At 46.6% G+C, this 20,315-nt stretch overlaps 4 protein-coding genes across 13 annotated transcripts; 3 read left to right on the top strand and 1 right to left on the bottom strand.

The window, feature by feature from the left end:
• Positions 1–1,609: 1,609 nt before the first annotated feature.
• On the top strand, positions 1,610–5,855 carry otpa (orthopedia homeobox a). Its single transcript, XM_061801580.1, is given in 4 exon segments — positions 1,610–1,709; positions 2,469–2,827; positions 5,137–5,413; positions 5,416–5,855. Coding segments are annotated over 4 exon segments (921 nt in total). The 5' UTR covers positions 1,610–1,672; the 3' UTR covers positions 5,664–5,855.
• Positions 5,856–8,185: 2,330 nt separating this feature from the next.
• Positions 8,186–14,460, top strand: wdr41 (WD repeat domain 41). Of its 8 annotated transcripts, XM_061802082.1 has the most exons (15): positions 8,261–8,319; positions 8,925–9,036; positions 9,184–9,289; positions 9,736–9,851; positions 10,495–10,543; positions 10,828–10,941; positions 11,024–11,086; positions 11,930–12,041; positions 12,116–12,178; positions 12,269–12,370; positions 12,441–12,607; positions 13,353–13,474; positions 13,550–13,635; positions 13,802–13,935; positions 14,006–14,460. In XM_061802082.1, exons 3-15 carry the CDS (start codon positions 9,206–9,208, stop codon positions 14,144–14,146), a joined length of 1,353 nt encoding a protein of 450 aa, XP_061658066.1. In that variant the 5' UTR covers positions 8,261–8,319; positions 8,925–9,036; positions 9,184–9,205; the 3' UTR covers positions 14,147–14,460. The 8 variants fall into 8 exon arrangements, with proteins under 8 accessions (XP_061658071.1, XP_061658067.1, XP_061658070.1 ...); XM_061802083.1 differs by lacking the exon at positions 8,925–9,036 and having other exon boundaries at positions 8,202–8,319; XM_061802086.1 differs by lacking the exon at positions 8,925–9,036 and having other exon boundaries at positions 8,205–8,319; positions 9,184–9,253.
• Positions 14,461–15,159: 699 nt separating this feature from the next.
• Positions 15,160–17,694, top strand: orai1b (ORAI calcium release-activated calcium modulator 1b). Of its 2 annotated transcripts, none has more exons than XM_061801748.1 (2): positions 15,160–15,289; positions 16,287–17,694. In XM_061801748.1, the coding sequence occupies exon 2, from the start codon at positions 16,293–16,295 to the stop codon at positions 16,839–16,841; it is 549 nt and encodes a 182-aa protein (XP_061657732.1). In that variant the 5' UTR covers positions 15,160–15,289; positions 16,287–16,292; the 3' UTR covers positions 16,842–17,694. The 2 variants fall into 2 exon arrangements, with proteins under 2 accessions (XP_061657732.1, XP_061657731.1); XM_061801747.1 differs by lacking the exon at positions 15,160–15,289 and adding an exon at positions 15,324–16,022.
• A 5-nt stretch (positions 17,695–17,699) lies between these two features.
• On the bottom strand, positions 17,700–20,299 carry morn3 (MORN repeat containing 3). 2 transcript variants are annotated; one of them, XM_061801745.1, is made up of 6 exons: positions 20,086–20,299; positions 19,154–19,310; positions 18,926–19,083; positions 18,614–18,773; positions 18,322–18,497; positions 17,700–17,817 (listed from the first exon to the last, which is right to left on the bottom strand). In XM_061801745.1, exons 2-6 carry the CDS (start codon positions 19,296–19,298, stop codon positions 17,755–17,757), a joined length of 702 nt encoding a protein of 233 aa, XP_061657729.1. In that variant the 5' UTR covers positions 19,299–19,310; positions 20,086–20,299; the 3' UTR covers positions 17,700–17,754. The 2 variants fall into 2 exon arrangements, with proteins under 2 accessions (XP_061657729.1, XP_061657730.1); XM_061801746.1 differs by lacking the exon at positions 20,086–20,299 and adding an exon at positions 19,915–20,050.
• Positions 20,300–20,315: the final 16 nt, after the last annotated feature.

The raw sequence follows: 20,315 nt of genomic DNA, 5'->3' as shown, positions 1-20,315 counted from the left end.
GGGGGGGGGGGGGCAACTCAGGAATAAATACATATTAGGACGCCGCAATAGTATTGAAAGGTGCGATATTTCCATTGTCTAATGAAATAGACACTTTATTTTTTTCCTTAATGATGCAAAATAAGTCATGCCCATATTTCAGACATGTTCTGGGTATGAGGCACAAGTTATTGTTTTCGGCTATGCAGCGGAGATTCTCATTCGTCACCTTTAGGCCTTCGCTAGCCAATAGGAGCCAATGGCGTGGCACTGCACATTTCAAGTCACATCTGATTGGTCGAACCGGGACCGGCAATATTCGCTTACCTGAATCCAAAAATAGCAGCGAGAAACTTCTGCGAGGATCCCTGCACGCCTCTGCTCCGTTCAGCCCCTCAGAACTCGAGTGGGCTTTTTGTTTGTTTGGAATTTAAGTGCAGGAGGTCTCAAATGGCGCTTCAGTTCTGATTGTGACACGTAGTCCACTCCCGTTTCTAAGATGGCCGCCCCCACGAAAACAGTCTTCACCACCCGCAAAAAAAAAAAATCTAAGGTTCTCCAATGAAGTACGTTATTCAGCAAATTAGTAAAAGTCAATGTCGTTGATCAGCTCTTCAGGAGTTATTGATGGATTGCACAGAAGTTTGGACTTTGGCCACTTTTGGACTCCTTTTCTCCCTCCACCGTAGCAGTTTTCTTTCAGGCAACGAAGATCCCGATCGAGATCCGACGGTGAGTGGAGGACAGTGTGAGCACGATTCAATATGAATATTCAAAATCGGTATTTGGGAAACCGCAGTCGGAGAAGTCGTCTACAAGATCTGCCGAATGAAGCGCCGAGAGGAGACCGCAAGCAAGCATCAAACATCGGATGGAGTTCAGCCGCTCAGATGAGCTCTCAGAGGTCTCATCGGGCGGAATTCGTCAGCTGAAATACTGTCGTACTTTTTCTTACAGGTAAGGCAAAAAAAAAAATAAAAAATTCAAACCCGCAACCTCAGACCTGTGAGGCCAGACTATGAGGTAAATTTGTATTTTCCGCTTCGTGGGCGATGGAACGTGCTCGTTGCGATCTTGCCACGACGGACAGAAGTTTGCCACCCCCCCAAAAAACAAAGCTCATTAGAGCTCTATGCATATTGTTTTCATAAATTCTCTTGAAAAAAATTGGGCATTTACGGGTGTTCAATTGTTTTCATCTTTCTGTCAAGTATGTTGAAATCGTTCACCTTTAATTACGCATTTGTATAAAGTGACATTAATGATGGTGGCTATTAATTGCAGCCGATCGTTGGATAAATTAGTTGAAGAATTTTCCAAACATTCAAAGAGCATTTGCTGCAGAGGGCCGTCCATTTTTATTTTGGGTCACATTTACATTTCTAGGAGAATTCATAAGTATGATATTGCAATTTAATGGATTGAGCCTATCAATGCAGTTTGCTGGGTGTACGCAATATTCATAACAATTGCCAAGCAAATACATAATTATGCGCAACCCTGAAATATGGGCGGTGAGGGTGCGATCCGGGCGACCGCGGCTCCGATTGGTGGTCGCCGCCCCGCCCCCCTTGACCCCCACCCCAATATTATAATGCGCGCAGCTCGTCCCGTGGACGCGCAGAGCGAATTTGCTTGCGTCGAGGGCCGCCGAGCTCTGGCGAATCGGGCCGAGAGGGCGCCCGGGCGTGCGATGCTTTCTCACGCCGACCTCCTGGAGGCTCGCCTCGGTGAGTTGTCCTCGCCCAACTCGGCGCTTCAACTCTGCTGTAAGCCCCCCCGCCGCACACACGCGCACATACACGCTAATTCACGGGAAATGCGATTCTTTTTGCGACGGTGTCAATGTGCAGATTCTTGCCTTGCATATTTTCCCCGCCATCTTTTAGAATGTATGTTCTGCAGTGTGCAGTGTTTTGTTTGCTTCCCCACGTTTAACGGAAACTGCAGCTTTTTTTTTTTTAGAACCTCGCAAGTGCTCGTTTTTGGGCTTTCCCTTTTGGTTCCCTGAGGCCTGTTTCTAATCGCAGTTGCGCTCACAAGTTTAATTTCAAAGGGAAATTTGACACCAAGGACAGTGTCGTTCTTTTCTTCATTGCTCTGTTGTGTATACTCTTAATTTAATTGGAATCCCATTAAATAAATAAAAAAAAAGATGAAACAAGTTTTTTTTTCCTGGCAAATTCTGCAGCGCATACAAACTTTTGAACCTGACGCTGTAACAAAAAATATCAAGACTCAAAACTGGCTGATTATTTGCACTGAGGGGGTTAAGCGCTGATTTTTCTTTTATTCGTTTAGAGGCTAATGGGAGTGATGAAACGAACAAGCAAAACCTAACCTCGGGCGACGTTTCCCCCAAATTCCGAAGCTTTTACTTCGCGTGGGCTTAGTCGCGCGCCTGTTTTTTTTGTTTTTTTTTTTTTCTCCTCCTCCGAAGACGTCTTTGAACCGCACGCAAGTGTGCGCGTGTGCTCGCCTGCGTGCAGGGATGAAAGATGCGGCCGAGCTGCTGGGCCACCGCGAGCCTCTCAAGTGCCGCCCGGGCGGGGGCGCAGCGGGCCCGGGGCTATCGGCCGAGCTGGCTCCGGACGGCCCCGAGGGCGCCACCGTGCTCCCCGCCGAGGACGTCGGCCCCAAGGAGCGGGACAAGCAGCAGCAGCAGCAGCAGCAGCAGCAGCAGAATCCGAGCCCGCAGCAGGCCCACAAACAGAAGCGGCACCGGACCCGCTTCACGCCGGCGCAGCTCAACGAGCTGGAGAGGAGCTTCGCCAAGACTCACTACCCGGACATCTTCATGCGCGAGGAGCTCGCCCTCAGGATCGGCCTCACCGAGTCCAGAGTGCAGGTGGCCGGCTCACTCGTGGCATCGCACCGGGTTAGACGTCTGTATCGTCGCCGCCGTCGCGCCGAACGGATCCGATAAACAAAAACCTTGCGGACCGGGTGCAGCTGCGCAAATGAGAGTGAGCGGAAGTTAAAAAAAACAACGTTTGTCTCGTCTTCTTACAAATCGCTGATCTCCAAAACTGTCATTTGTAACCACGGGGGGGGGGGGGGGGAACAAAGATGGTCCACATAACCGGAAAAGCTTGCCTCGTTTTCTCTCGAAAACAATTCCATATCATGAGCCGAATAGCGTCACTGTCTTATTTGCGTTTTTTCGTCTGGTAGCACATAGATCATTTAAAAAAAAAAATACAAAGATAAAAGAAAAGACACAGCACGAACCGACAATCCAATGTCAAAATAGTTCTACAATGGAAAAATAATTTGCATCGAAAGATATCAAGAAGATTGTAAAGATGAAATATTGGTACCAAAAGGAGAAAAAAAGAAAGGATCACGTGTTGGCTTTATAGGCAAAATTTGTTTTCCCCTCGGATGAACTCATCGAGAGCTCCAAATTTAATACGGCGTATCTTTACGACGTCATTATAGTTTACTAGTCTATTTCCCAAAAAAGAAATGCGCACAATCGATCTCGGTTTATGCTTTCATTTTCACATCTTCATCGGATGTAAGGTTATTAATTTTGCAGAAAGTCTTTCACGTTTGACGGTAAATAAAGAACAAATTAGCTGTAAATGAGTGTAGTCCATGTATAAAACAATAAAACGGAATAGAAATAGAATCCTTCATCGAGCCAAGACAAAGTGGCCTCTCGAGTGTGGCAAAAAAAAACAAAAACTCTGTAATAATAATAATCATCATTATTGTTATGATTACGGCTGCAATTTGACTCCCGTTTGCTTAAAATTGCAACGAATGAAACGAACTCCGTCAATTGGAGCTGTCGCCTCCTTTCCATATTTTCTCAACTTTATTTATTAATTTTTTTTGTTCGCGTGTTTGTGTTGCAGAAATTGAGGCGCATTTTATCGGCGGGTCGGCGTCCTCGCCATAAATCATGTGACGGGCGAGGAAATAACATCATCAACATTTGTCACCGGTGCTTTTCCTCCACATTAACGCGCCACAAAATCGCTCGCTTTCATTTTTCAAAACGTGTTCGCGCAGACTCAATATTTTCTTTTGTTTTATTTGGCGTACCCGCGACCTGCGCCGGGCCTCGTTGGGAAAAACAGCTATTTTGTCTTTTTGGAAATGTGGAAATGAATCCATTTTTCGCCAAACGAGGCCGGGATGCATTTTGTGTGCACAAACCGGCGTGTTGATTTCTTTGCGTTTTTTTAACGCTTACGTTGAAAAATGGAAGATCACACGAGCGTGTTTTGAAGGCGTTCCGAACGAATACCTAATAAAAATTGCCATCTTTAAAAAATCATGTTGAAAGCGTGGAACTAAGTCAAAAGATTCAAGGCCAATCCGCATTGATTTAGGAACTTGATTCGTTCAAACTTGTAAATGGTTCACTCTGTCAACTACATGCTGATGGTTAAAAAAAGGGGGAACGGGCAACCCAAAAAATGAGAACTTGACTTGGAGAGCACATTTTATAAAACAGAAATTGGTGAAAGTGCTTCTTTTGAAACACGTTCACCAAAAAAATCATAGTTATTAGATGAATATAAACGAAGTATCAACCAATCAGTGAAGAATAAGAAGTTGGAACAAAGGTCCAAGGCTAATTAGCACAGCATAGCAAGCTCGCTCGTTCTGATAATCAAATTTGTAAAGCAACGTCGTAGTGACGTCATAGTGACGCGTGCGCACTACCATTGTTGGCCAGCAGTCGCATTCCCGTCGTTGTTTCATTTGGAAGCAAACAAACGTCACGTTTGTGGCTTTTTTTTTTTTTTTTTTTTTTTTTTTTTTTAATTCAATTCAGCACACAAAACATGAAATGAAGCAGAGAAGAAGTGAGTGTCAATCATTCAGTTGCCAAATTATCAAGTGCCGGCCGGACGTGGTTTGCATATTCTGAGGCTCATATCCATTTGGAATTTGCACACGATTGTAGTTCTACTGTGAAATATCAAATACCACCAAAAGTAATGCAAGTTATGAACTAGGCACGAACACAAACCAGCGCCGTTGACCCGGTGACCTCCACGCGAGCAAGTCTGCAACTCAACTCTCGTGACCTTTTCCGTCCGCGAACAAAGAAATCAGGCCGCATATTTGGTGTGCGTGGGCGGGGGGCAAATGGCAAAGGGCGATGGTCTCCGGTGGTAATTGTCGGTGTCCACGCAGGTTTGGTTTCAGAACCGGCGCGCCAAGTGGAAGAAGCGCAAGAAGAGCACCAACGTGTTCCGGGCTCCGGGCACGCTCCTGCCGACGCATCACGGCCTGCAGCAGTTCGCGGCGGCCGCCATGGGCGACGGCCTGTGCTCCTTCCACGCCAACGACGGGCGCTGGGGCCCCGCCAACATGTCCCAGCTGCAGCTGCCCCCCGCCCTGGGCGGGCGGCAGCCGGCCGGGGCTCCGCCGCTGGGCCGCTCCCAGTGCGGTCTCCAGCCGCCGCCGCCGCCGCCGCCCTGGGGCTGCCCAACGTGGCCGACGTGTCGTGCGGCGGCGGCGGCGGCGGCGGCGGCGGCGGCGGCGGGCTGCAGTCCCACCTGTACCAGCCGCACTTCCCCGGCATGGTGCCCCCCGCCAACGTGAGCGGGTCGCCGCAGCTGTGCGGCTCCTCGCCGGACTCTGACGTGTGGAGGGGCACGAGCATCGCCTCCCTCCGCCGCAAGGCGCTGGAGCACACCGTGTCCATGAGCTTCACCTGAAGCTCCCGTCTGGCTTTAGAATTGTGCGCCACCTTTGTTATTCCCGCAATTCGCCTCCAATCCTTCCGACGATCTGCGACATTCCCGACAGGAACTGTAACGATTTTCCCCATTGCAAAATTGCGCAAAAAGACAAAATATGAATCCAAATGTCAATTTCAAACTGTTACTACGTTCAAGTCGACCATTTTGCACACCAGCTTTTTTTTTTTTTTTTTTTTTTTTTTGCTTTTCCGCTTTCCCAAATGGCAAATTTCCACATTAAATTTGCCCCACTTTTCCATATTTCCAGGTGCACTTTTCACGGTAAAATGGGCCCGTTCCGAGATTTGACCGATTTTCCCACATTGCAAGCGTTATGACTTGAAAATATTCAACTCCTCCCTCCGGCGGGCTCCACCAATGGGAACGATTTTGCCCATTTTCAACATTCCCATTTTTCCGCGCAATTCCACATTTTGCTTGAAAATGAGATCATGCTTTCTGAATGTATTGAATGCTCCCATTCTTCTTCTTCTTCTTCTTCTTTCGGCTTGTCCCTTTCGGGGTCGCCACAGCGTGTCATCTCAGATGAACGCACATATATGTTTGGCACAATTTTTACGCCCGATGCCCTTCCTGTCCCACAATTTCTGATTTCCAAGCATTTCTACCTCATCCCGGATGTCTTGGCACCCCCCCTCCCCCTCCCTCCCGACCCCTCACATTCCTAGAAGTCCTTCATTTTTTCATTTTGCACATTTTCCCAAAGTTACAAAATGTCCTTCTTCTACCTCTCCAGCAAGTCACCTTCAATAATTTCAAACGTTCCCGAAATTCCAACGTAAAATTCCCCACATTTGGAGATACTTTGCATCTTGAATTACGTCCCACATTTCAACAATTTGAGGAATTTTTATTCAGCTTCTATCATGATTTGCTGACCCTTACTTTGATTTCCCCACAAGAATGACTTAATTTTCATGTAATGTCATCAGTCCACGTTGAAGACTTTTATTTTGACAGCACTGAAACAAACAAAAAGCTTGCACACTTGCTGCTTGTCCGCTTTCATTCCCAAAGGAAATCGTTGGAAAATGTACATAGGATGTTTTTGTTTTGTGATGATGATGATGATGATGATGACCTCTTAAATGGCAGCCTTTATTTATGTATTTATTTATTTATTTATTTGGGGGGAGGGGGGAGTTGTCCGATGGACACGTTTCTACTGATTTCATGTACAAATGGTTCCAATAAAAGTCGAAATAATTTCAATCGCATCACAGAGCCATGATTGGATGGAAGCGTGACAATGTATTTTTTTTTAAATTCAATTTTATTCCTCTTATATACTTTTTAACATATCACTTTTTTTCTTATTTTGTTCATTTTTACGTACAGTATTTTTTCAAATAATGGAATTTTTTTTTAATTTCAAGGATTTTGTGCGTATTGATATTTAATGAAGATCATTAATTATTTTATGGCGGTTATATTTTACAAATAAGTTCCAAATTGAGACCATTACCATGTATGTAAGGATAATAATAACCATGATACATTATTTGTGTGTAAAGTATATACATAAAAAATGCTTTCTTGAAATGAACGACTTAATACGGTGATAAGAAAATGAAAATAAAATCATTTCATTTTTTCATTCATCTGCTATTAAGGTCCACATTTATTTAGTTAAAGAAAATAATATATTCGTACCTGTGGGACACAATAGCACACTCCAAACATCAATTAGTACAGTACAAATTAACTACTATTATTACCATCATTATTGTAAATGGATATGCTTTAATTATTTACGTATTAAAAAGTCGTATTAAAAGTAATAAAAAAAAATAATAATAATACTAATACTAATGCTAGCCATTATGATTTGTGTAGTGCTGGTAGTAAAAATACATGAAATAATTTAACTCATCATTTGTCGGCCTTCGCGCGGCTTCATTGGCCAGCCGTCTGACTTCTTTCTGATTGGCTCATTTGTCAGCTCCCGGCGCCCGCGCTGTCGGCCAATCGGCGAGCTGCAGGACGACGCCGTGGCGTTTGCCTAAAATGACGTCACGTCAAGAACGCAGCGGAGGGTGAACGTGGCAAACCATCGACCGGACTTCATGCTTGCAGATATCCAAAGAAGGATTTGCTATTTTCTTGGAAAAAAAATAAAAATAAAAATACAAGAAATATGAGCAGTGGCGTAGATGGTCCCTCCAAAAATTCGATAAGCACCCCCGACCTTCTTCTCAACTAATATTTTGGGAAACACCACAGAAAACCGTCCATGAATATTACTGAACTGTTGCTTGGTCGGAGATTGGTTGGAGACACATTTTCAATACGGGAAAATAGAGATTATACCATAATTTCATTGCATTTTTGTGCGATTCTCCCACCTGTGACGTAGTTGATGGACATTTAAATGTATAAAAAAAATGTCAAAGTATTCTTTTTGGACCTCTTTGCACTTTCTCGTTATGGAGAAATGGGCGACGAATATTTAATCGAATGCTTGAGTTAAGAGAAGTCGACTTCCAAGTCATTGAAAATGTTTGCCTCCGAGCGCCGCCGGAACTCTATTCGCACCTTGTCCAAGTTTCACACGGACATTTATTCCAGACGCCCGCAGTAAACTTTGCAAAACAACGACAAATGAGCTTCTGTAAGTCCTTTTTTTTTTGAAGATGCGGTCAGATGTAAAATGTACACAAAACACGATTTAGGAGTGAGATGAATAATATTTTTTGGGTTTTTTTTTTCAAACGTAAAATGGTAATTGATAACGCTATTCGGTTTGCTATTTAGCATTGATTGATTTTGTTGAGAACAAAAAAGATTACAAAATACTGATGCAGTTATACGATTAACAAGCCAGACATTTCTATGGGGGGAAATTTTTCCATTCTTGTGAAGAAACATGTAATCTTTGAAGTCATTTTGAAAGAAGTTGCGCCCAACGGTGCCTTTTGTGATTTTGGCGCACACCGCCATCTACTGGACATTCGCAGACTGACTCCCTCGCTGCGTTCAAGCAAAGTTGGGACGTAAAACCATATTTATTTTAAATTTTACCGTGTATTGGAAGCATAAATACTTCACTTGAAGCAAAAGAAGTTCACGCAAAGAAGATTTTATTAGGTGGTGTGTGAAAATATAGCAACTGAGCCCTCCGCTTTACTTGTGCCAGTGCAAATAGGCAAGTGTTGTCCCTCTCAGGCATCCGTAGCAAGCTAATATCGTAGTGGCTTCTCGTTTCTCCTTTTCGAGGCTCCCTCGCCGTCCAACTAACGAGTCGATGTGACTCGTTCGATGTTCTTCACACTGTCGACATGACAGCAAGCGAGTCGCGGTCGCAGCGGACACGTTAGGCCGATGATCGGTGAGCTCCAGCCGGGCCGTGAACGCGGCAAGCTAGCATGTGACGCTTTTTGTTTTGCTAAGCTAAACCTTCGCGTTTCGCGTCCACGTTTGACATTTACTCTTAAACGTAATGTCGTCTCATTCTTGTTCTTTTTTTGCTCACGAGGTCTGACAAAAGCACGGCAGTCATGCTTCGGTGGATTTTTGGTGGTCGTGAAGCTCAAAACTCCGCGGAGGTGAGGTGGAACGTGAACGTCACAAACTTGATTAGGGTGATGATTTCTTCTGCCTTCGACATTTTAAACCCCCTCAAAGATACAAAACCCTCCAACGTCACATGAGTTCGACAGCATCCAAATTATTGTTGGGGCGATTATACGCGAAGGCCACACCAGACATCAACATCTCCCACATTTGTATTGTAGTGGCAGTGCTGTTCGGGATTACTGAATGTACTTGAACGGGACACTAAAAGAAATGCTGCACAGTTTTGCAGTTTTATCACTTTTACCAAAATGAGTTTTTCATTTATTAGAAATATTTTTGTGAGTCAGATAACGCCGACAATATCTTGGGCGGTTCTCGAGTGCCGCAGTGATGACGCACAAAGTGAAGCAAGCGCACGTTTTGATTGCTTTTGATCATTTTCTTTTCCATTAAAAAATTTTTATTTTATTTATTTTTTTTGTGTGTGTGTGTGTGTGTCTTGCGTGTGCAGAAAAGCGGAGTGTTGCGCATCGGCGAGGAGCAGCCCAAAAACTGCTTCACTGAGCTGCAGGTGCTGAAAGGCCATTTTGACATTGTTCGATTTCTGGTGCAGATTGATGACTTCAGGTAAGAGAGGCGACCCCCCCACCCCACCCCCTCCCGAGGAGGGCGACCGCCCCCACCCCACCCCACCCCCACCCTTCCATCCCCTCCGTTGATTGACAGGAGAGACGTAGCAGAGTGTGACGAGAACGCCGTCGTCCTTGTGATTGTCTGGGCGCCGCGTACGCTCACACGAACGCGTCACACACAACATACACACGTTACACACAGACGTGGAACAAAAAGTAAACTCACATGCGCACAAAAACGTGAGCCACATCACGCACACGTTTAAAACCAAGACATGAAAAACAATAAATCTGACTCGCAAAGATATGGATACGCGCTCAAACAGAAGGTACACACTCCTATTGTACACACACCTGGTCTCCTGTCCGCCACGCTCCAGTGAGTCTGCCGAAGTGGGCACATTGGGATTTCGAATGTAACTAAGGGGGGGGGGCGGGGGGGTCTCTTCACGCTCCCCCAGTCAGCGGTCCCAGGCTAGAAAATCCCCTGATTGCTTTTTTCATCCTGTCTTATCATTTTTTTTTTTTTGCGGTGTCAACATGTAAAATGGGGGGGGGGGGGGGTCACGTATTTTTAAAGAGAAATGACGTTGCCCCGGCCCCCGCTGACTTTTTGCGCGTCTGTCGTTTGTTGCCAGATGCGCGTCGGCCGGGGACGACGGCCTGGTGCTGATTTGGAACGTGGAGGTACAGTAAATCATTGCCTTTGATGGAATGCGAAAGGGGACCGAGACGGAGCCCTGCTGCCGATTGCCCGAAACGCAGCAGTAACTGACACCTCACGCAAAAAAAAAAAAAAAAAAGAAAGTTTAGAAGAGTTTGTAGATGCCACAATATGGCAGCAAAGTGTTTTGTTTTTTTGTTTTTCCATTCAACTAAAAGTACGGGCGTCTGAAATGAAGCTCCTCACCGCATTTCAACACAGTCGTCCGGCACCGAGATGGCGGAGTAACGCTGTCGTCCGTTTTCAGACGGGCGAGCGTCTGCGGGAGCTCCGAGGTCACTCGCGGCAGATCACCGCCGTGGCGGTCCTGCGTCGCGGCGACGTCCGCCTCGTCACCGCCTCCTCCGATCGCACTGTCAGCGTATCCTCGTGATCGCCGCTAGGTGGCGCCAGAGATACGGTGAGCGTGTTGACTTGAGACTTCTTAACCAGAAACTTGTCAGCTGTGGGACCCCGACACCGGAAACAGGCTGCGCACCGTTCGGGACCTTCAGTCGTCCGTCAAGGTGAATGTCGCCCTGCTGTCGGTCATCGTTTTTGCACTCAACACATGGGATGAAATTATATCCGCAGTTATTCATTTATGTCTTTATTTTAAATAAGACTAAAGTTGGAATTTTATAAGAAAACAGGTCATGCGGACAAAAAGTTAAAAGAATAAAGTTGTAATACCAAGGAGGAAAAAAATTGAAATTTTAAGAGAATGAAGCAAAAGTGAGGAGAGGGTTTTAAAAACCACTTTTTCTGGAAAAAAATGCGAAAATTATTATGAAAAAAATTATTATTCAATTATGACATGGTTGTTACGAGAGAGAGAAAAAAAATGACAACAGTTGACTCAAATGTTATGACAAAAATGTAATAATTGCAATGACGAAGAAACTATTTATGAAGAGGAGGAAGTTGTTACACAAATAAAGAACAAATGTGCAAAAGTCGGAACTTTACGTGAAAAAAGTAAAACGTTTTGTGAGGAACAAGTATGAATTTCCATCCATTTTCACAGCCGCTTATCCTCACAAGGGTCGCCGGAGCCAATCTCAGCTACCTTTTTTTACATCATCATCTTCTTTTCCTTTCGGCTTGTCCCGTCCGGGGTGGCCACAGCTAGCATTTTTTAGAGCAAAAAAACTAAAAAAATCATTTTTAATGACATCAATTTATTTTTTTTAAAAAAGGCACTTACAAGAAAAATGTAACATTATTTTGAGTGAGAAAATGTACATAATCCAAGACGTGATGGCAATTTTTACAGGAAAAAGTCTGAATTGTCCGTAAAAGAAATGCGACAGACTCATTTTCGAGGCAACCAAGTCCTGCAAAATGTTTTTGTGGTGTGCGCGTGGCAGTGCATCCTGGCGCTGCCGACCGCGGGCACGTTGATGTCCGGCGGCGACCAGTTGTGCGTCTGGAGCGACGAGCTGCGCCTGCGCTGCGTCGCCGAGACGCACCGACACGCAGGCGAGCGGACGGCCGCCGCCCGATTCCTCGCCTTCGCCCGCGCCGGAAATGATGTTCTTCTTTTTTCGTGGCAGGAATTAGTTCGCTCATCGAGCTGCCCGACGACCGCGTGGCCGCCGCCGTGGAGAGGAGACTCGGTAAATCGTTGCGCGTGACCGAGTTGAATTCCGTGATGAGCAAAAAGTCTTGACATTTTTTTTTTTTTTTTTTTTTTTAATTGCTGTCAGTCATTTACAAGCTGACGGCGCACGGCGACGCCCTCACCGTCGTGGAGGTCGGCTGCCAGGCGGACCACAGGGATCACATTCGGGCCCTGGTCAACGTCAACGGTCGGTAGCTCGGCGAGTTCCAAACCAAAGAGCGGCCGGCGCACTAAAACGTGCGGCCCTTCCTCCGCAGACCGCGTCTTCGCCAGCGGCTCGCTCGCCGGCGAGATCATCCTGTGGGACGCGCTGGACTGCAGCGTGCTGGCCTATCAGCGCATCTTGTGGGAGGAGCCCGAGAGCGCCACGATGGCCCACGAGCCCGTCGAGACGTCCGTCCGACACCTCGCCTCCAACGGAAACGTATGCGGGGGGGGGGGGGGGGGGTGTCAGCGTCTGGGGCTAGTTAGTTGCGAGAGGGAAGTTGTCATTAAAAAAAAAAAAAAAAAGACATCTTTTATTCTACAAAAAGAAGAAAAAGTTTGCGTTTTAGGAAGAAGTACGACTAAACATACTGGACAAAATGAATCTTTTTATAGGGGGGGAAATGCCTCTAATTTAATGAGGAAAAAACAATATAAGATTACAAAAATAAGTCATCTTGCGAGTTTAATTGTTATTAAAAAAAAACAGTTCATGAGCACAATGTTCAATTTGTAAAAAGTCTTTTTAGAAAAATTTCCTTCACATTTGTGAGAAAAGCAGATCATCTTGCTAGATTTTAAAAAAATATTTTTCATCTCACGAGGAAAATGAGACAACATAACGACAATTACCAAATTTTTAGCAATTAAAAAAAAAATGGTAGTTGACTCGAGGCTTTGCAATTGATCTCGATAGCGTTGATTAATCGCATTTAGCACCAAAATGTAGAAAAGCAAATGGAAAAGATTGCTCAACAACATAAATAAAATTTGTTTAAGAATAGGTTTGACTGAAAAGAAAGTGTCATTTTGCAAGGGAAAAAAATGGAATCTTTTTGGGCAGAAAAGATTCCATGAACAAGAATGTTTTTGAAACTGTACCAGAGGATTGGTTGTAATATGTGCTAACATTTACATCTGGATTTTTTTTCTTCCCCCGCTTCCTCCATCTTTTTGGTCTGGAGCTGGTGGCGGCGGCGGTGGGGAGCGGCGTGTACGTGCTGAGCGCGGCCACAGGGGCGGCGCTGGCGTACAGGAAGCGCGCCCACGACTCTGACGTCCTGCACACGGCGCTGCTCTCCGACAGGTCGGCCGAGCGTTGGAGCGTGTTTGCGCGTTTTGCCAATGGAGTTGACTTCTTTTTTTTTTTTTTGTTCATCAGCGAGCTGATGTCGTGCTCTGAGGACGGCAGCGTGAGGATGTGGGACATCCGGGAGCTTCCTTTGGCCGCAGAACCCGCGTCGGCAGGTCGCTGGCAACGCACAACCACGACCTCATCCTTTCAATAACGTCCTTCAGCTTCTACTCTACGAGGAACCTTTTTTGTTTTGTTTTTTTTCCCCCTGATAAAATGCTGACTTTTTTCATCAATGTAGACTTTCCCACCCGTGAATAATAGCATTTGTCGCTCAAGGCTTCTTCGGGATGTGGACCTCGGCTCGCTCCAGCAAGCAGACGTGCGCCCCGTCCAAGAAGTCGCCGGAGCCGCCCGCCGTCAGGACGCTGGAGCTGACGGGCGACCTCATCGGACACTCGGGCGCAGTCCAGGTCTGCTTCCGACCTCGCGGGCGCGACCGGGCGCTCCGCCGTCGCTCACTTCCTCGCCGTTGTCGCTCAGATGTTCTTGGCCTTCCCGGAGAACGGCCTGCTGACGTGTTCGGCGGACCGCCAGCTCATCCTGTGGAAGAACGGCGAGAGGCAGTCGCGCCTACGCGGCCTGGCGCTCTTCCGGAAACTGGAGGAGAACGGCGGACTCTGACAGGCGGCGGGATTTGGTTTTTTTCCCCGAACGAGATATCGTCGTCCGGCTTCAACTGTTGGGACCTTACGGCAACGGACTTGGAAGATTGTACTGTGAAATGACACGTTTGTCATTTTCCCAACTTTGCACAGCAGGCAATTTTCAATTTCGTGGTTCGACTTTGGTGTAGTACCACTTTGTGCCACAACATCGCGGGGCAGCACCGAGCTCTCCCGGAAAAGGCATTCAAGAGCAAGCGGAAGCTCCCCAGCTAAGATTCCCACTGAGCATAAAAAAAAAAAATGAACGAAAAAATAAATAAATACGTGCCAGTGAGTGTTGTTGTATGTTCTGTTCCGGACGTGTTAAGGTAGCAATTATTAAACGTTTTATAATTCCTGCAACTTTTATGATAATTTTTCTTAACCTCGTTTATGGCGTTATGCTCTAAATTTTAGTATTGAGGTAACATGAGATAATGATATGGGTTGCCTCTTATTTGGAGAACTGCGACAGACTTTTTTTTCCCCCAAAATAAATGATTTAGAGGCTGGGAATTCATAGTATTATGCAGATAGCGGACTTGGCAAATTAGCCAATCAGCTAACTAATATTTTAATGCCCAAATGCATTTAAAAGTCATTGAATCAAAGTTTTGATCCCGTGAGATCTGGTTTTGAATCTAAAATGTCACGAGAGATTTTTTTCACGTCTTCTACAACGTTGTCCCGAATACAATGAATAATTAATTGTAATGTAGTTGTTGAAAACGTAAATCGGATAATTTTTCCCTGCTAAACACTGCTCTCTTGTGGCTGTTTGGGAGTACAACTCACTCGATTGGCTGGGAGGAACACGACATAGCATTTAAAAGGTGTTTTAAAAAAAACGAAAACAAAGTCCTCCACCCCACGGATTAAGTGGATTTCTCCCGAATATATGGCAGTTATGACGTATGGAAACTATTGTGGTGTTTACATAATTCACCCGCGGGACCTCGAGTTGGGGTGCGGGGTTCCGCACGGACTGTTTTTGTTGTTGCGCTTCCGGAGTAAAGGTTAACAGTTCCCGTCGTCATGCGAGTAGTGTTTTGATGTCGTACAAGAAAGCGAGTTCTGTTCCTGTGTCCGACACTGCGCCTCCGACTCCTTTTATCCGGCGGTACACTATCTTATTAAAAATGTTGCTCCCGATACTGACATTTTCGGAATATTCAAACGAGCTCTTTCATTGGTCAATTGGGGTCATGTGATACCGGTTAAGTTTCTGTGTTGTAAAAACGCCCACAACAAAACATTGTTCGTCGGGGCTTCAACATTTTTTTTTTCCCGAGAGTGTTTTTAAATAACGGTGTTCCTACTTGGAATAACATTTCAAACCAAGTTAACGTCTGTAATGTAGCGCAAGCGAAACTTCCGCAATAGTGTAAGCGCGCTCTCCATTGGCTGACTGGGAGTGTGCCCTCTCTCCATTGGATGAGTGGAGTCAAGTGACACGGGTTGAGTATCCACACCCTGCGTGCGGAAACGCTAACAACAACAAAAAATGTTATCACGATGTAAATGATTTATTGTTTAAAAAAAAAAAAAAAAAAAAAACGTTGTAAGGCAAGTGTCGCTCTCATCCGTTTGCAAAGACTTGTGGGTAATTCGCTGCAGGAGCAGCACGAGACAATTTGCCGGAAAACGCCGTTAGCCCGTCTTCGTATCCGTCCCAAGAACTCGAGACGTGCTGCTTGCGAGCATGCTCATCGTCGGTTGCGGTTCGGCCGAGTGACAAGATGAGCCTCGACGAGCATTCCGTGCAAGCTCTGTCCTGGAGGAAGCTGTACCTGAGTCGGGCGAAACTGAAAGCCTCCAGCCGGACCTCGGCTCTGCTCTCCGGATTCGCCATGGTGACGTCTCGCATTGCCTTCCGTGTCACACAATTCTTGTCGCGGTCCTCGGTCGAGTGAGCTCGGAAAAACAAGAGGCGACTTGTTCTCGCTTCAAGCTCTTTACGCGTCCCACCCACTTGAACCTGACAGGTGTAAAGCAAAGAGAAATGCCATAGACGGGCAAGCGGAAAGGAAATGGGCATTTGAAACAGTCACCAATCCTCAATACTTTGAGACGTGCTTCTTTTTCCCAATTATTCCCGCTCACGTGTGCTCGTGCAGGTGGCCATGGTGGAGGTGCAGCTGGACAACAGCTACCCGTACCCCCCCGCCCTGCTGATCGCCTTCAGCGCCTGCACCACGGTCCTGGTGGCGGTGCACCTCTTCGCCCTGATGGTCAGCACGTGCATCCTCCCCAACATCGAGGCGGTCAGCAACGTGCACAACATCAACTCGGTGGGCGAGTCGCCCCACGAGCGGATGCACCGCCACATCGAGCTGGCCTGGGGCTTCTCCACCGTCCTGGGGACGCTGCTCTTCCTGGCCGAGGTGGTCCTGCTGTGCTGGGTCAAGTTCTTGCCCATCAAGCCCGGCGAGGCCGGCAACGGCACGCTGTCGGCGGGGGTGGCCGCCGCCGTCACCTCCACGTCCATCGTGGTGCCGTTCGGCCTGGTGTTCATCGTGTTCGCCGTGCACTTCTACCGCTCGCTGGTCGGCCACAAGACGGACCGGCAGTTCCAGGAGCTGGAGGAGCTCTCCAACCTCACCAGGCTGCAGAACCAGCTGGACAACCGGGGAGAGTCCGTTTTGCATTCGCCGAGTTCACATTTCCCTTAGGGTCCGAACCGTCGACAAAACCTCACACCGGGGGGGGGGGGGGGGGGGGTCAGATAATCGGGACTTCGATCCAAAATGCTGATTTTTCGGTAGTGGGTCGGTTTCGTATTTGCCGTTGGCCCAACACCGCAGGATAATCGTTCCAGAGGGGCTTTCCTGACGTTGATCGTGGGGGGGGGGGGGGGGTGTCCCGATTGTCAGGATGCACCCCTCCTAAATCTGCCCCCTTCCCCCACGACATGGTATGGACCACGCACATCAGGATTGACAATCGTAAATATTAAACGGCTTCAACATTTATGATTGTCGGTACGTGTGCACCCCATTTGGACGACCCCATTCCTCACCAACAAACAACTTATCCCCCCCCATTTTATTGCAATTTTTCTAGTTGACCGTCTTGAGTTTTTCAAAAAAATGTATTTTATAGTCACTTGAATCCTTGTCTTGCCTGCTGTTTATCGCTAATCATTCCTGACGTTTTTTTGTCTTTTAATTGTACGGTACCGTCCATTTTCTTTCTCGTCGGTATTGCAAGACTGAAGAATTCATGTTGACGCGTTTTCAGAACACAAATTGCTGATTTTGCTCGTTCACTTGACGTATTTGTATTTGTACATCTCTTTTGGGTAGATGAGCCCCCCCCAGCCCCAAAAACTCCTCCCTAAACCACTTGGGGCCGAGCCCCACTTTGTACACTGGACCCCTGCATGCAGTGGGATTGTTATTATTTAATTTGCACTCTGAAAAGAAAGTGGTGTGTACTATGTGTACTGCTGTTGTGACCAATGTACTGTAAATGCTGATTTTGAGCACCAGGAAAAATAAAGCACTTGTGGTCCAGTCCAGTCCAGTCCTGTGGGGTTTCTGAGCTTTTTCTAGACCGGAGTCCAAGTAAAAGTTGCTTCAGCCGTCAAGAAGGAAGGTGGGCCAATCGGGCTTCTTGTAGGACCATCTCCATATTTGCGAGTTTCACCTAAGGAAAATATATATGCATAATTACTGCAGCGCTTCGTGGTAAGTGCAACTTGGCCAGCAGGGGGCGGTATGATGCAGTTATACAGTCCCAAACGAAGAAGACTTTCAGAACTGAACATCATTTTTCACAGTGTCAATGTCTTTAAATTGTCGAGCTGCACATGTTGAAATGTTTTGCTTAAAGTCTTTGAACACCTCCAGACTGTTGCTATCCGTTAGCTCGTCTATGGCGTTTTGCATTGTTCGTATGAAATTCTGTGGACTTTTTTTTTTGCTTCGTTTGACAGGAAATTCAAGTCAGAGTCTCTTTTAACAGTTTGATGAATTCCCTTTTTTTGAAGAACTGTTTTTCATCATTTTATAAGATGCATCATATCACAAATGCAAAAGATACTTTGTTGTGTCTATCAAATTTAGATCATATTTAATGTTGCAACTTATTTTGAGGATATTTAGTTGTCATGTGCCTTTATTTAATTTCATTTTTTTGTTTGTGTTGTACCTGTGGAACGGGACACTTTGCCGGGTGGTCTCCCTCAAAGTCCTGCAGGGTGCCGCATTTGGGTTCCCCTCGGACCCACAGACCCTCGTAGAGTCGCCCTCCGCGGCAGTAGAAGAGTTTTCCCTTCCCGCTCTTGTCGCCGTCCCTCCAGGAGCCTTCGTAGCGGTTCCCGTTCGCTTGGGGCAGAGAGGTCCGACGTGACGTTTGGTTCGGTTCTGCTGTACCGCTTCCGGGCGTGTTTTGCTTAACGGGTCCGACTGTCATTTTTCAGTGACGGCAGAAGACGCGTTACCGTAGCAACGGGTCCCCAGCCCGTGCTCTTTATCCTTCATCCATTCTCCCTCGTAGATGTCGCCGCCGTCGAAGCGCATTCTTCCCCAACCGCTCCGCCGGTCCTCGCGCCATTCGCCTTCGTACACCGAAAAACTGTTGTACCAATAGGTACCGTGACCCTAAGGAGGAAAAAAAGGTCAGCAGGAAGTTAGAAATTTCCAGTTGAGCCTTCTCAAGGACGTGCATCGTGACCTGATTAAATTGAACAGGAAATCGGCCATTTTGGTTTGCGTGGGGGGGGGGGCTGAATCCCTAGTTGTGTTTTCCTCACGTGCTTCTTCCCGTTTTTCCATTCACCGCAGTACTTCTTCGCGTACGTCTTGGCGTCGGCCAGAAGGACGCTGCAGGTGCCGTACCCGTCCCTTTTCCCCATCTTCCACTCGCCGTTGTAGATGGTCCCGGACTGCTTCCGGACCTGGACCCCCCACCCTGGAATTTCATCAGAAAGCGTCAATCCGTGCGGCCGTCGTATACTTTTGGAGTCGTGCGTGACGCCCACCGTGTTTCTGGTTGTTGAGCCACTCCCCCGCGTATTGGTCGCCGTGGACGGAGAAGACGGTCGCGCGTCTTCCGCATTTCTTGGATTTGTCGTCCAACAGGGCCGAACGCGACGGATTCCTTCGGGCCGCTTTAAGGAACGGCATGATGGCACAGAACTAGAAAATGATACACAAATAAAATCATTTAGCTGAGAATAATGAGACCATGCAGCACAGTGGATAAGCTTGTGAAGTGTTGGCCTCGCAGTTCCGAGGTCCCGGGTTCGATCCCGGCCCCGCCTGTGTGGAATTTGCATGTTCTCCCGTCCCTGTGTGGCTTTTCTCCAGGCACTCTGTTTTTCTCCCACGTTCCAAAAACATACAACATGAATTGGAACCTCCTTAAATTGTCCCTAGGCGTGATTGCGACTGCGACTGTTGTCAGTCTCCAAGTGCCCTGCGATTGGCTGGCGACCAGTTCAGGGCGTACCCGGCCTCCCGCCCGCTGACAGCTGGGATAGGCTCCGGCACTCCCCGCGACCCTCGTGAGGATAAGCGGCAAAGAAAATGGATGGGTGGATCTGCATTCCTTTTTATGGTCGTCCATATCTCAAGAAAATGAATAAAGTTCGACAGAATCGTGACAAACATTTAGAAAACCTTTTTTTTTTCGCCCCTCATTAGGGTCAAAGGTGATGATCTGAAGACTATCCTGGCTGATTTCTTGGCAAGAAAAGCAGAGTACGACAATTTGTGTCTTGAATGAAAGAAATGAAAGAACCTATTTTTGGGGTGCTTGAAGAAAAGCTCGGCAAGCGCAACATCAAAACTTCCAAATTCCAACTCTGAACTTTAATAGTGCGAGGCAGACGGTCGAACCACTATTCCACCACGCTAACCCTTTCCCAATTGTTTTCCTCCTAGTTAAAGAAGACAACTAATTTTTTTTTACCTTGATTACGTTGATTTTGTTTTTTTTTTTTTGTCCGTGTGCAAAATCTCTGCCAGCTTGTTTAGACCAGGGAGGAGATTGTAGCCTCGTAGCCTAGCAACAGAATAGCGTGAACTGCCTCTGTTGGGTTGTGTTATTATTTAAAAAATATATATATAAATGCAAATATATATATATATATGTACATGTATGAAAGTCGAGTTCTGTGTTTTTGAAATGTTATTTTCCGC

This window comes from Syngnathoides biaculeatus, chromosome 17 (assembly GCF_019802595.1).
Source record: "Syngnathoides biaculeatus isolate LvHL_M chromosome 17, ASM1980259v1, whole genome shotgun sequence".
NCBI classification, from domain to species: Eukaryota; Metazoa; Chordata; class Actinopteri; order Syngnathiformes; family Syngnathidae; genus Syngnathoides; species Syngnathoides biaculeatus.
The sequence above is the reverse complement of the archived record's forward strand: the minus strand, read 5'-3'. Positions and strand labels throughout refer to the sequence as shown.

Excerpts from the sequence above, each read along its gene's own strand:
- wdr41 (XM_061802083.1), top strand. The coding sequence starts at position 9,206 with ATGCTTCGGTGGATTTTTGGTGGTCGTGAAGCTCAAAACTCCGCGGAG. Across the intron at positions 9,852-10,494 it reads GTGCAGATTGATGACTTCAG|ATGCGCGTCGGCCGGGGACG; the intron begins GTAAGAGAGGCG and ends GTTTGTTGCCAG. Across the intron at positions 12,179-12,268 it reads CGCCGTGGAGAGGAGACTCG|TCATTTACAAGCTGACGGCG; the intron begins GTAAATCGTTGC and ends AATTGCTGTCAG.
- orai1b (XM_061801747.1), top strand. The coding sequence starts at position 15,909 with ATGAGCCTCGACGAGCATTCCGTGCAAGCTCTGTCCTGGAGGAAGCTG. Across the intron at positions 16,023-16,286 it reads TGCTCTCCGGATTCGCCATG|GTGGCCATGGTGGAGGTGCA; the intron begins GTGACGTCTCGC and ends GTGCTCGTGCAG.
- morn3 (XM_061801745.1), bottom strand. The coding sequence starts at position 19,298 with ATGCCGTTCCTTAAAGCGGCCCGAAGGAATCCGTCGCGTTCGGCCCTG. Across the intron at positions 18,774-18,925 it reads GGAAAAACGGGAAGAAGCAC|GGTCACGGTACCTATTGGTA; the intron begins GTGAGGAAAACA and ends TTTCCTCCTTAG. Across the intron at positions 17,818-18,321 it reads CAAAGTGTCCCGTTCCACAG|GTGAAACTCGCAAATATGGA; the intron begins GTACAACACAAA and ends TATTTTCCTTAG.